The 13,674-nt window shown below is 36.4% G+C and overlaps 1 protein-coding gene across 7 annotated transcripts in view; it reads right to left on the reverse strand.

The window, feature by feature from the left end:
- LOC123524075 (uncharacterized) overlaps nt 1-13,674 on the reverse strand; it is a 128,562-nt gene that overhangs the window by 40,259 nt on the left and 74,629 nt on the right. For 6 of the 7 annotated variants that reach the window (XM_053539255.1, XM_053539254.1, XM_053539251.1 and 3 more), the window contains exons 7-9: nt 5,512-5,553; nt 2,212-2,383; nt 1,444-1,544 (exon numbers count right to left, since the gene is read on the reverse strand). In XM_053539255.1, coding sequence (XP_053395230.1) covers nt 1,444-1,544; nt 2,212-2,383; nt 5,512-5,553 — 315 coding nt within the window. The remainder of the gene's footprint in view (nt 1-1,443; nt 1,545-2,211; nt 2,384-5,511; nt 5,554-13,674) is intronic. The other variant, XM_053539257.1, reaches the window with a different exon arrangement.

The raw sequence follows: 13,674 nt of genomic DNA on the forward strand, positions 1-13,674 counted from the left end.
TTATTTATTTAAAAAACTTCTTTAATCAAAAATTGTTTGCAATTAAGTTTATCAAATAATTCAAAAATTGTTTGCAATTAAGTATATCAAATAATTTTTTCTTACCATCAATTCTTAAAATTACAACAACGATTATGAAATAATGTTCATAATGAGCTTTATGGAAATGTCACTGTGTATCTATCATACATCACTGTCTCTTATAAAGCTAATGTGTACACAAAGGACATGTAAACTTGTATATTTGCCATGTTACATCAGGGGCTACCTACATTGCATGTCTTGGTTTTCCCCATTAGTTCCCATTCATTTCAGTCAGATGGCGCATACACTAGTGGACTAGGTAGTAGAACCACCGACCTTCTGTAAGCCAGCAGGATGGCTTCCTCATATGAAGAATTCTACACCCCCAGTAAGGCTCAAACCTGCATCAATGAGGAGCAAGTCAACTCAAGTCAGGGACCTTAACCACTTGACCACAGAGGTCCCCTACAAGTGATCTGAAGTCAGGAACCTAAACCAATTGGCTACGGATGTCCCCTAAAAGAGATTTGTGTTTCACAGAATTTCCCTTAATAAATTATAACTTAATGACTTTTAACCCTTATCATGCTGGACACAATTGACATTTGTGCAGTCTGATCATGATCTGCACTGTTTGCAATTCAGTCAGTATCTTTTTGGTAAACACCCCTTTTGACATTTAATGGTACTGTCTAAATTGAAAGATGAACAAGTTCATTATAGAAATTCAGCAGGGTAAGGGTCAAGAGATAACTTCATTTATCTATATAACTTCCCTTTAATCTATTACAAAATTCAGCTTGTTTTATTTTCTACAATTTAATTCAATTCAGTTTATGAATATATTGATTCTTTTAAAATTAATTCAGAAAATACTCAGTGAAATAAAGAAAAGCAGTGAAAAAATATTATACTACCATGTTGACTGTTTTTACTGAATTCATATATATTTTGGTGCACTGTTAGAAGAAATAAAACTATTACTGTGAGTCTATTATATAAAACTTCAGATCTTCCCTTTGTTTTGTTAGGTGTTATTGTAGTAGCTAAATTATTTCAAACTCTGCATAACTTTCACTTTCAATATGAATGAAATACAACTGAAATGGTATGAAATGGACCAGTTAAATAATTGTTGGGCATAAAGTCTTCTAGTGGAAAGTTATTTAGCATCAAAATGGCTAAACATTCTTCAAATCAGAACAAATCTATGGATCCAAGAAACAAGGCAGCCAAAGCTAAATGTTGACAGACAGACAGACAGACAGACGACAGACATCGAGCGATCACAATAACTCATCTGAGCATTGCTCAGGTGAGCTAAAAAGTTGAAGTAAAAGATGGATCAAGGACAATCTTAAATTAAATGTTCTCAAAAAAGAAACAAGTAAGATACAAAATGCCACAAAAACAGTTTACCTTCCAAAACACACAAACTTTTCTTTTGTCATTTATTCCTTCACAGTCCCTGTGATTCCAGCTGTAACCCCCTTCTGTTACACCTGGACTGGCACTTGGTACTAAAAGTCAAGAAAGCAAATTCTATAGTTAATGAAATAAAACCAGGAACAGTTTTTTAATTATGGGAAACATTTTTAAAGCAAATAATTACATTAACAACATGACCTGGTCGACTTTTCTCAGTGCTTGACTCTGAATTACAGCTTTGCAGTAAAAAAAACCAAGTAAAAAAGAAAATCGTCAAATCAACGAGTATGGAGTTTCTCTGGTACTTTGATGAAATACTATTTAGTTCAGTCAAATAGCTTCTAGTACAAGAATTGCTTTATAAAAACTTACAAAAATCTAGTTAAAAATGGCATATTCTGTCAATTTCAAACGAGTTATGGGGATTGTTCTTCTGGTGTAGACTTTGATGTAATAATTTAAGTTTAAGTCATAGCTTGATAGTACAGAATATCACTTGATCAAAACTTTACACGCGACAGTTCGGTGAGTACAACACTACTTTTTCCAAAGTGTGCTAAAAATGCTGATATTACATTCTGTTTAAAATTATTAGCAATTATCTCACTTGTATCATGAAAAACTGACAGTTCTAATGCCAGCTAACCAACCTACATGTAAACAAAGATTTCAAAATTTTTACATGAAGTGTTAAATAAATTTTGAATTAGAATGAAGGTGGTTGCTATTTTATATAATATTAACATTAAATTCACTCACTATCAGAGTATGTAGTGGCCACAGTCTCTCTAGGGTCGCTGTAAAAACCTGCTTGCTTTCCAGTAGGCTGTATGCTTACAGCAAACGTGTAAACTGTATGCGGGTGCAGATTACACCATGTCCAAAAATGTGTATCTTTTTCGGTATCTTCTGTTGTGTTGAACTTATACACCTGGAAAAAGAATAAGCAATATATCAGTCTTAAAATATGTTTTGTTTTAAGTTTCACCAATGATCTGCATTAAAATAATGTCTTGTTGATGGGATTATTTAGAGTCAATGAAAAACAATATTAAGGAATATGTGAATCAATCCATTTTTAGAAAAACTGACTTTGAACTTAACCTACTTTTACCTTGACCAGCTGCTCAAATTGACTTCAAACCAGCTACAAACAGTTTGAGAACACTATTTTAATCATAACTAATTATCTTTTTGAAACAGTAATAGTAAATGTGACACTGACTCCAATGACCCCTACTATAATCCAAGCATTTCGCTCCCCCCCCCCCACTCCCATTTTTATTTTTATCACGAAAGCTTATTCCCTAAGGCTTAGCTTTTAGTGAAACATTTTTCAATTCTGGGTAACAGTGTCCCTGGCAAGGCCTCGATTAAGTTTGATGTAACACTACATTTGGTGACAATATGTTAAACTGAACTGAAGTTACCGTATTAGCCCAAAACCCAAGTTTGATGCAGTCTGTCTGATGCTACCCTGCACCCAGACTACTACATACCCCAATCTTATGACTATGATTTCATGAATGAAAACCTGGCTTATAAATGCAAAGTTGTCTTTATTATGCTTAACTTCCATTGCAAATTTTATCAATTCTTTGTGAATGGGTGTACAAATGTATATGTTTTCAACTGTTGCCCTCTGTGACAAACTACTTCATGCCGACTGCCAATCAAAATTTTTATAAAACTGTTTACCCAACTGACCGGTTGTCTTGGAACTAAACTTATGCTATTACACATTTTCAGAAATTAATCATGTTACAATATCTTTCTTCAACAAAAATGCCCCACAAGATACAAGATACAAGAGATACAAGAATCTTTATTTTACGTCGGATAAAGTATAACAAAAAACATTAGCTCATGAGCTATTTCCCGACAAACAAAGAAAACAGAAATTAACAAAAAATAAAGCGGCTAAAAAGAAAGATAAGCGAAAGTTAGGCATATTAAAACATAAATTAAATGACAGCAGTTAAGAATGGCATGGTTATATAATTAAAAAAGAAACTTACATACATAGCACATATAAGCACAAACCTGTAAAAAAATGTACATAAGTAAAAGGGGAATGACATACATATAATACACTACATAGTGAGTTTATTGCATGTCTAATCTGCCCAGCTAGTGTACTCGTCCAGCTGACAACAGACAGGCTTCTCTATGGCAAATAGAACAAGAGGGTCATGATGACCCTGGATCGCTCACCAGAGTAATATGTTTCAAATGTCAAACTGATGATTTTTAGAATTTTTTTGGAAAATTTTCCGATGTACAATCAAGTAACACCTGGGGCGGGGCCAACTTTACCCTGGGGGTCATGATTTGAACAAAGTTTGTAGAAGTCGACTAGGCAATGTTACATATCGAATATCTAAGATCTAGGCCTTCTGGTTTATTTTAAGCAAATTTATGAAGATTTCCCTATGTACAATAAAGTAACCCCTGGGGCTGGGTCAATTTGACCCTGGGGGGTCAAGATTTGAACAAATTTTGTAGAGGTCCACTAGGCAATGCTAAATGTCGAATATCTAAGCTCTAGGCCTTCAGGTTTATTTTTAGAAAATATTGAAGTACAATCAAGTAACCCCATGGGGCGGGGCCAATTTGACCCCGGGGGTCATGATTTGAAGAAATTTTGTAGAGGTCCACTAGGCAATGCTACATGTGAAATATCTAAGACCTAGGCCTTCTGCTTTATTTTTAGAAATTTTTTGAAGATTTTCCTATGTAAAATCAAGTGACCCCTGGGGCGGGGTCAATTTTGACCCCGGGGTCATGATTTGAATAAATGTGTAGAGGTCCACTAGGCAATGCTACATGTGAAATATCTAAGCTCTAGGCCTTCTGGTTTATTTTAAGAAAATTTTTGAAGATTTTCATATGTAAAATCAAGCGATCCCTAGGGCGGGGTCAATTTTGACCCCAGGGGTCATGATTTGAACAACTTTAGTAGAGGTCCACTAGGCAATGCTACATGTCAAATATCTAAGCTCTAGGGCTTCTGCTTTTTGAGAAGAAGATTTTTTAATGTTTTCCTATGTAAAATCAAGTGACCCCTGGGGCGGGGTCAATTTTGACCCTGGGGGTCTGATTTGAATAAATTTTGTAGAGGTCCACTAGGCAAGTGAAATATCTAAGACCTAGGCCTTCTGCTTTATTTTTAGAAATTTTTTGAAGATTTTCCTATGTAAAATCAAGTGACCCCTGGGGCGGGGTCAATTTTGACCCTGGGGTCATGATTTGAACAATTTTAGTAGAGGTCCATTAGGCAATGCTACATGTCAAATATCTAAGGTCTAGGGCTTCTGGTTTTCGAGAAGAAGATTTTTTAAGATTTTTCTATGTAAAATCAAGTGGCCCCTGGGGCGGGGTCAATTTTGACCCCGGGGTCATGATTTGAACAAATTTGGTAGAGGTCCACTAGGCAATGCTTCACACCAAATATCTAAGCTCTAGGGCTTCTGGTTTTTGAGAAAAGGATTTTTAAAGTTTTTCCTTTCGGTTGCCATGGCAACCAGAGTTCTGCATGGAATTCAATTCTTTGAAATTTTTTTAGAGAAGACCATCCAAGAAACATCATGAACTTTCATCAAAATTGGCCTGTTGGTTTAGGAGGAGATGTTGTTTAAAGGAAAGTGTGGATGGACGCCGGCCGGACGGACGCCGGACGGTGAGCGATCACAATAGCTCACCCTGAGCACTTTGTGCTCTGGTGAGCTAAAAAAGCACCAAGGGCATCAGTGACTGGCAACAGGGAAGCAGTCTTCAAGCAGGCATGTACATAAAAGCAACAATAAAAAACAAATGCGAAAGAATATTGCAACAAGAATTATACGCAGTACACTAAATCTTTAAAGAAAGAAAAAGCAAGCACATGCAAAGCAGGACAACAGATGAAACGATGTTTTGCTATTCACACATTTACATTTTGGGTCTGTCCAGGTGCTGATCAGTCGGGCAAAATCCTTGTACTGATCGATTGTACGTAATTCATTTGGCAGACTGTTCCACACCCGGGCAGCCTCAAAGCGGAATGAATTCTTGCCATACCTTGTTGTCCTTACTTGAGGCATTTCCAGGATGTCTGAATATCTGAAATTATAATTAGAAGATTTGACTGTTACCAGAGATTGTAGATATTATAGGAATAAGTTGTGTAGACATTTAAAAGTTTCAGTTGCAATCATACGTAACCTGTTGAGATGTAAAATGGTCATGTTAACCTTTTTTAACAAAGTATCATAGCTTGAGACTCATAGTCATTAAATACAATCCTTAAGGCCCGGTACTGCAGCTTTTCTAGCTTTTCTGTGTTTGACTTACTACAGAAATGCCATATAAGTGGGCAATAATTGTAGTTTGACCTAATGAAAGATTTGAATATTAATAGTCGGGTGCTTTCATTTAAGAATTTACTAAGTCTTTGAAGGACATTTAGTTGTTTGGCTGCTTTCTTGCACAAGTTTGTGACTTGTAGATCAAAATTTAATTGAAAGTCAAGTTCCTAATAGTTAACCTCATTTTGACAGACAATTTGAGCCGCGCCATGAGAAAATCAACATAGTGGGTTTGCGACCAGCATGGATCCAGACCAGCCTGCGCATCCGCGCAGTCTGGTCAGGATCCATGCTGTCCACTTTCAAAGCCTATTGAAATTAGAGAAACCGTTAGCGAACAGCATGGATCCTGACCAGACTGCGCGGATGCGCAGGCTGGTCTGGATCCATGCTGGTCGCAAACCCACAATGTTGATTTTCTCATGGAACGGCTCATTTCATTATGACCTATAGAGAAGGATTTGACTTCTTTGTTGGATTTGTTGCCTACACAGACTGACTGGAATTTTTCAGGATTTGCTTGCATTTGATTAATACTGAACCAGTGTATAAGGGATTCACTTTCTGATTCAATAGTTTCCTTAAAAGTGTTAAGATTTTTATGGCTAAAGGAAAGGGTATTGTCATCTGCATGGTTATACAGAGTTGATCTATTTATAAAATAGAAGATATCATTAATAAATGTTAAAGACCAGAGGCCCAAGTATTGAGCCTTGAGGCACTCCTTTGATAATTTGAAGCCATTCACTTGTACAATTGTTGATTTTGACCCTTTGGGACCTGTTTGAGAGATAGTTTAGCATTAATTGACTTGCATTTTCTGATAACCCATATGCCTTAAGTTTAAGAATTATCAGATTGTGAGGTAAGCAATCAAAGGCCTTTGACAGGTCCATTAGGATAGCACCTACATATTTATTTTCATCTAGGGCCTTTTTCCAATCTTCTACTAGTTTGAGTAGGGTTGTTTGAGATCCATATGTTGACCTAAAAGCAGATAGATAGGGGTGGAAGATTTCATTAAAATGTTCCGTAAGTTGGCCACTTAACATTCTTTCATAGATTTTTGACATAGTTGGCAATATACTTACAGGTCTGTAGTTCTTTTCAGTGAAGGGATCATCTTTCTTGTAGATGGGAGTAACCTGGGCTTGTTTCAATTTGGTAGGGAATTGACCTTTATCTAAAATGGAATTTGCTAAATTAGTAATTGGTGTTTTAAGTATATGCTGTCCTGCTATGATAATTTTTGGGGGGATGGAATCTGAACTCCAGTTGCCTTTTTGGGATTTAGTTTTTTAATACAGTTGCCAACACATTTTTCTGTAACATGAGCAAAATTAAAAGTTTTAGCTTCAATGTTATTTGTATGGCATGAATGCTGGGGTGTTCATTGTCTACTGGGGTTTCGTTTTCAATGCCGATGTTTTTAGCAATATTAATATAGAAAGAATTAAGTTTATGTGACACTATAGTTTGATCAGAAATCATTGAGTTACTCTCAGTATCTTTCAGGATGATTTGACTATTTGATTTCTGTGTAGATTTTTGGGATAGGAAAGGTTTAATGGTGGGCCAGAAGTCTTTTGATTTAGGCCCTCCACCACATCTTTGCTTGAAGTAGACTGTAATAGATTCACGTTTTGACCTTGTTTTAAGATTGCGAAGTCTAGTGTATTGCAACCAGTTTTCATTAGACTTATGTTTTAGATAATTATTCTTTGCTTGTCGGGTCTTGTAGATAATTTTACGATACTGGGAATTCATATAAGGGGGTGAGTTTCTTTTGGGAATTTTTTCTTTAATTGGGGCGTGTTCATCTATGACTTGTTTTAGCATGAGTTCATGGGCCCAGTAGATATCATCAATATCATCAAAGACCTGGGCTACATGAAAAGGTACATGGGATAAATCTTCATTGAATTTACTTTCATCGAAATTTTTATAACTTCTGAAATTTACTTTTTAGCTCGACTATTCATAGAATAGTAGAGCTATTGGACTCGCCCATGCGTCGGCGTCCGCGTCCGCGTCGGCGTCCGCGTCGGCGTCCGCGTCCGCGTCCCGATTTGGTTAAGTTTTTGTATGTAAGCTGGTATCTCAGCAACCACTTGTGGGAATGGATTGAAACTTCACACACTTATTCACTGTGATAAACTGACTTACATTGCACAGGTTCCATAACTCTATTTTGCTTTTTTACAAAATTATGCCCCTTTTTTGACTTAGACATTTTTGGTAAAGGTTTTGTATGTAAGCTGGTATCTCAGTACTCACTAATTGGAATGGATTGAAACTTCACACACTTGTTCACTGTCATGATCTGACATACACAAAGCAGGTTCCATAACTCTGTTTTGCTTTTTTGCAAAATTATGCCCCTTTTTTCGACTTAGAATTTTTGAATAAGGTTTTGTATGTAAGCTGGTATCTCAGTATCCACAAATGGAAAAGGATTGAAACTTCACACACTTGTTCACTGTCATGATATGACATGCAGTGCAAAGGGTCAATAACTCAACTTTGCATTTTACAAAATTATGCCCCTTTTTAAACTTAGGAGTTTTGGTTAAATTCTTATATGTAAGCTGGTATCTCAGTACCCACTAATGGGAATGGATTGAAACTTCACACACTTGTCCACTGTCATGAGCTGATAAGCACTATGCAGGTTCCATAACCCTATTTTGCTTTTTTTAAATTATGCCCCTTTTTCGACTTTCGTATTCATTCAGTCGACAAGGCTGTTGAATAGTCGAGCGTTGCTGTCCTCCGACAGCTCTTGTTTCTTTGATACTGATTGACAATGTTCTTTCAAGGAAGTAGCTATGAAATTGTGACAGTCACTGAGACCACAGTTAAAATTGATAGTTTTACAACAAAAATTTTTGGCATTAGTTAAAACAACATCTATCAAGGTGGGGTCTTGATTTTTCACCATACAAGTTGGACCTTTTACAATATTTTCCAGATTAAAATTGACACAAATGTTTAAAAGAGTTTTGCATCTTTCTTTTTTCAGTAAATCAAAATTAAAATCTCCAATACATATCAGATGGTCAAAAGAGATACACATTTTATCAAGACAAGTTGTTGTAGCTTGCTCAAAAATAGGGTTTTGCATTGATGGTTGTTTATAAAGACCTAAAATTCCCCACTTCCTTTTGTTCATTGATAATTCATAGCAAATACATTCTAGATCTTTGCTTTCCAAGTCTTTCCTACGTTTAAATGGTAGGTCTGACCTTACAAATGACATAAGCCTTCCTCCGTGGGCAGTCCTGTCTCTCCGTTCCATTTTGTAGCCTTCTACAGAAAACAGATTATTGTTGAAGCTTTCTTCAATTTTTAGCTCGACTATTCATAGAATAGAAGAGCTATTGGACTCGCCCATGCGTCGGTGTCCGCGTCGGCGTCCGCATCCGCGTCCCGATTTGGTTAAGTTTTTGTATGTAAGCTGGTATCTCAGCAACCACTTTTTGGAATGGATTGAAACTTCACACACTTATTCACTGTGATAAACTGACTTACATTGCACAGGTTCCATAACTCTATTTTGCTTTTTTACAAAATTATGCCCCTTTTTCGACTTAGAAATTTTTGGTTAAGGTTTTGTTTTCAATGCCAATATTTTTAGCAATGTTAATATAGAAAGAATTTAGTTTATCAGACACTATATTTTGATCAGAAATCATTGAGTTACTCTCAGTATCTTTCAGGATGATTTGACTATTTGATTTCTGTGTAGATTTTTGGGATAGGAAAGGTTTAATGGTGGGCCAGAAGTCTTTTGATTTAGGCCCTCCACCACATCTTTGCTTGAAGTAGACTGTAATAGATTCACGTTTTGACCTTGTTTTAAGATTGCGAAGTCTAGTGTATTGCAACCAGTTTTCATTAGACTTATGTTTTAGATAATTATTCTTTGCTTGTCGGGTCTTGTAGATAATTTTACGATACTGGGAATTCATATAAGGGGGTGAGTTTCTTTTGGGAATTTTTTCTTTAATTGGGGCGTGTTCATCTATGACTTGTTTTAGCATGAGTTCATGGGCCCAGTAGATATCATCAATATCATCAAAGACCTGGGCTACATGAAAAGGTACATGGGATAAATCTTCATTGAATTTACTTTCATCGAAATTTTTATAACTTCTGAAATTTACTTTTTAGCTCGACTATTCATAGAATAGTAGAGCTATTGGACTCGCCCATGCGTCGGCGTCCGCGTCCGCGTCGGCGTCCGCGTCCGCGTCCCGATTTGGTTAAGTTTTTGTATGTAAGCTGGTATCTCAGCAACCACTTGTGGGAATGGATTGAAACTTCACACACTTATTCACTGTGATAAACTGACTTACATTGCACAGGTTCCATAACTCTATTTTGCTTTTTTACAAAATTATGCCCCTTTTTTGACTTAGACATTTTTGGTAAAGGTTTTGTATGTAATCTGGTATCTCAGTACTCACTAATTGGAATGGATTGAAACTTCACACACTTGTTCACTGTCATGATCTGACATACACAAAGCAGGTTCCATAACTCTGTTTTGCTTTTTTGCAAAATTATGCCCCTTTTTTCGACTTAGAATTTTTTGAATAAGGTTTTGTATGTAAGCTGGTATCTCAGTATCCACAAATGGAAAAGGATTGAAACTTCACACACTTGTTCACTGTCATGATATGACATGCAGTGCAAAGGGTCAATAACTCAACTTTGCATTTTACAAAATTATGCCCCTTTTTAAACTTAGGAGTTTTGGTTAAATTCTTATATGTAAGCTGGTATCTCAGTACCCACTAATGGGAATGGATTGAAACTTCACACACTTGTCCACTGTCATGAGCTGATAAGCACTATGCAGGTTCCATAACCCTATTTTGCTTTTTTTAAATTATGCCCCTTTTTCGACTTTCGTATTCATTCAGTCGACAAGGCTGTTGAATAGTCGAGCGTTGCTGTCCTCCGACAGCTCTTGTTTCTTTGATACTGATTGACAATGTTCTTTCAAGGAAGTAGCTATGAAATTGTGACAGTCACTGAGACCACAGTTAAAATTGATAGTTTTACAACAAAAATTTTTGGCATTAGTTAAAACAACATCTATCAAGGTGGGGTCTTGATTTTTCACCATACAAGTTGGACCTTTTACAATATTTTCCAGATTAAAATTGACACAAATGTTTAAAAGAGTTTTGCATCTTTCTTTTTTCAGTAAATCAAAATTAAAATCTCCAATACATATCAGATGGTCAAAAGAGATACACATTTTATCAAGACAAGTTGTTGTAGCTTGCTCAAAAATAGGGTTTTGCATTGATGGTTGTTTATAAAGACCTAAAATTCCCCACTTCCTTTTGTTCATTGATAATTCATAGCAAATACATTCTAGATCTTTGCTTTCCAAGTCTTTCCTACGTTTAAATGGTAGGTCTGACCTTACAAATGACATAAGCCTTCCTCCGTGGGCAGTCCTGTCTCTCCGTTCCATTTTGTAGCCTTCTACAGAAAACAGATTATTGTTGAAGCTTTCTTCAATTTTTAGCTCGACTATTCATAGAATAGAAGAGCTATTGGACTCGCCCATGCGTCGGTGTCCGCGTCGGCGTCCGCATCCGCGTCCCGATTTGGTTAAGTTTTTGTATGTAAGCTGGTATCTCAGCAACCACTTTTTGGAATGGATTGAAACTTCACACACTTATTCACTGTGATAAACTGACTTACATTGCACAGGTTCCATAACTCTGTTTTGCTTTTTTACAAAATTATGCCCCTTTTTTGACTTAGAAAATTTTGGTTAAGGTTTTGTTTGTAAGCTGGTATCTCAGTAACCACTTGTGGGAATGGATTGAAACTTCACACACTTATTTACTGTGATAAACTGACTTACACTGCACAGGTCCCATAACTCTATTTTGCTTTTTTACAAAATTATGCCCCTTTTTCGACTTAGAATTTTTTGGTTAAGGTTTTGTATGTAAGCTGGTATCTCAGTACTCACTAATGGGAATGGATTGAAACTTCACAAACTTGTTCACTGTCATGATCTGACATGCCCAAAGCAGGTCCCATAGCTTTATTTTGCTTTTTTACAAAATTATGCCCCTTTTTCAACATAGAAATTTTTGGTTAAGTTTTTGTATGTAAGCTGGTATCTCAGTATCCACTAATGGGAAAGGATTGAAACTTCACACACTAGTTCACTGTCATGAGCTGATAAGCACTATGCAGGTTCCATAACCCTATTTTACTTTTTTACTAAATTATGCCCCTTTTTCAACTTTCTTATTCATTCAAGCGACAAGGCTGTTAAATAGTCGAGCGTTGCTGTCCTCAGACAGCTCTTGTTGTTTCTGCTATAATGAGTAAGTCTGTCAGTTTATCATCCAAAATCTGTTTTAAATCATTGAATTTGTATCGTATACTATTGATGTTTAGATGGCTAAAAATTGGTCTCTTTTTGTTTTCATTTCTGAGTTTTCTTAATTCATCAAAAATATCATATTTATTTTGTTCTCAAGAACTTGAGTTAAATGAACTGTCACTCTCATTATTACCTTGTGAGTCTTCAGCGTTTGATTTTTCCGCCTCATTCAGCCAGTCACATAATATTCACACCCTCACTTCTCCCCCCACCCTGGTGGCCTGTCTAAGACAAGAGGACCATGATGGTCCTGAATCGCTCACCTATCCCCACATGACCCAGTGTTGAACTGAGTATGACGTCGTTATTTCTATTATTTGACAAAGTGACCTAGTTTTTGAGCATATGTGACCTAGATATCATCAAGATAAAAAATTCTGACCAATTTTCATGAAGATCCATTGAAAAATATGACCTCTAGAGAGGTCACAAGGTTTTTCTATTTTTCGACCTACTGACCTAGTTTTTGACCGCACATGTCCCAGTTATGAACTTGAACTAGATATCATCAAGCTGAACATTCGCACCAACTTTCATGAAGATCCAGTGAGAAATATGGCCTCTAGAGACATCACAAGAATTTTCTATTTTTTGACCTACTGACCTAGTTTTTGACCGCACGTGACCCAGTTTTGAATTTGACTTAGATATCATCAAGATGAACATTCTGACCAATCTTCATCAAGATCTCTTGAAAAATATGGCCTCTAGAGAGGTCACAAGGTTTTTCTATTTTTAGATCTACTGACCTAGTTATTGACCGCACAGGACCAAGTTTCGAACCTGACCTAGATATCATCAAGGTGAACATTCTGACCAATTTTCATAAAGATCCTATGAAAAATATGGCCTCTAGAGAGGTCACAAGGTTTTTCTATTTTTAGACCTACTGACCTAGTTTATGACCCCACGTGACCCAGTTTCGAACTTGACCTAGATATCATTAAGGTAAACATTCTGACCACTTTTCATGAAGATCTCATGAAAAATATGGCCTCTAGAGAGGTCACAAGGTTTTTCTATTTTTAGATCTACTGACCTAGTTTTTGACCCCACGTGACCCAGTTTCGAACTTGACCTAGATATAATCAAGATGAACATTCTGACCAATTTTCATGAAGATCCATTGAGAAGTATGGCCTCTAGAGAGGTCACAAGGTTTTTCTATTTTTAGACCTACTGACCTAGTTTTTGACCCCACGTGACCAAGTTTCAAACTTGACCTAGATATCATCAAGTTGAACATTCTGACCAATTTTCATGAAGATCTTATGAAAAATATGGCCCCTAGAGAGGTCACAAGGTTTTTCTATTTTTAGATCTACTGACCTAGTTTTTGACCCCACATGATCCAGTTTCGAACTTGACCTAGATATCATCAACCTGAACATTCTGTCAAATTTTCATGAAGATCTCATGAAAAATATGGCCTCTAGAGAGGTCACAAGGTTT

The sequence above is a fragment of the Mercenaria mercenaria genome, chromosome 3 (assembly GCF_021730395.1).
Source record: "Mercenaria mercenaria strain notata chromosome 3, MADL_Memer_1, whole genome shotgun sequence".
Taxonomy (NCBI): Eukaryota; Metazoa; Mollusca; class Bivalvia; order Venerida; family Veneridae; genus Mercenaria; species Mercenaria mercenaria.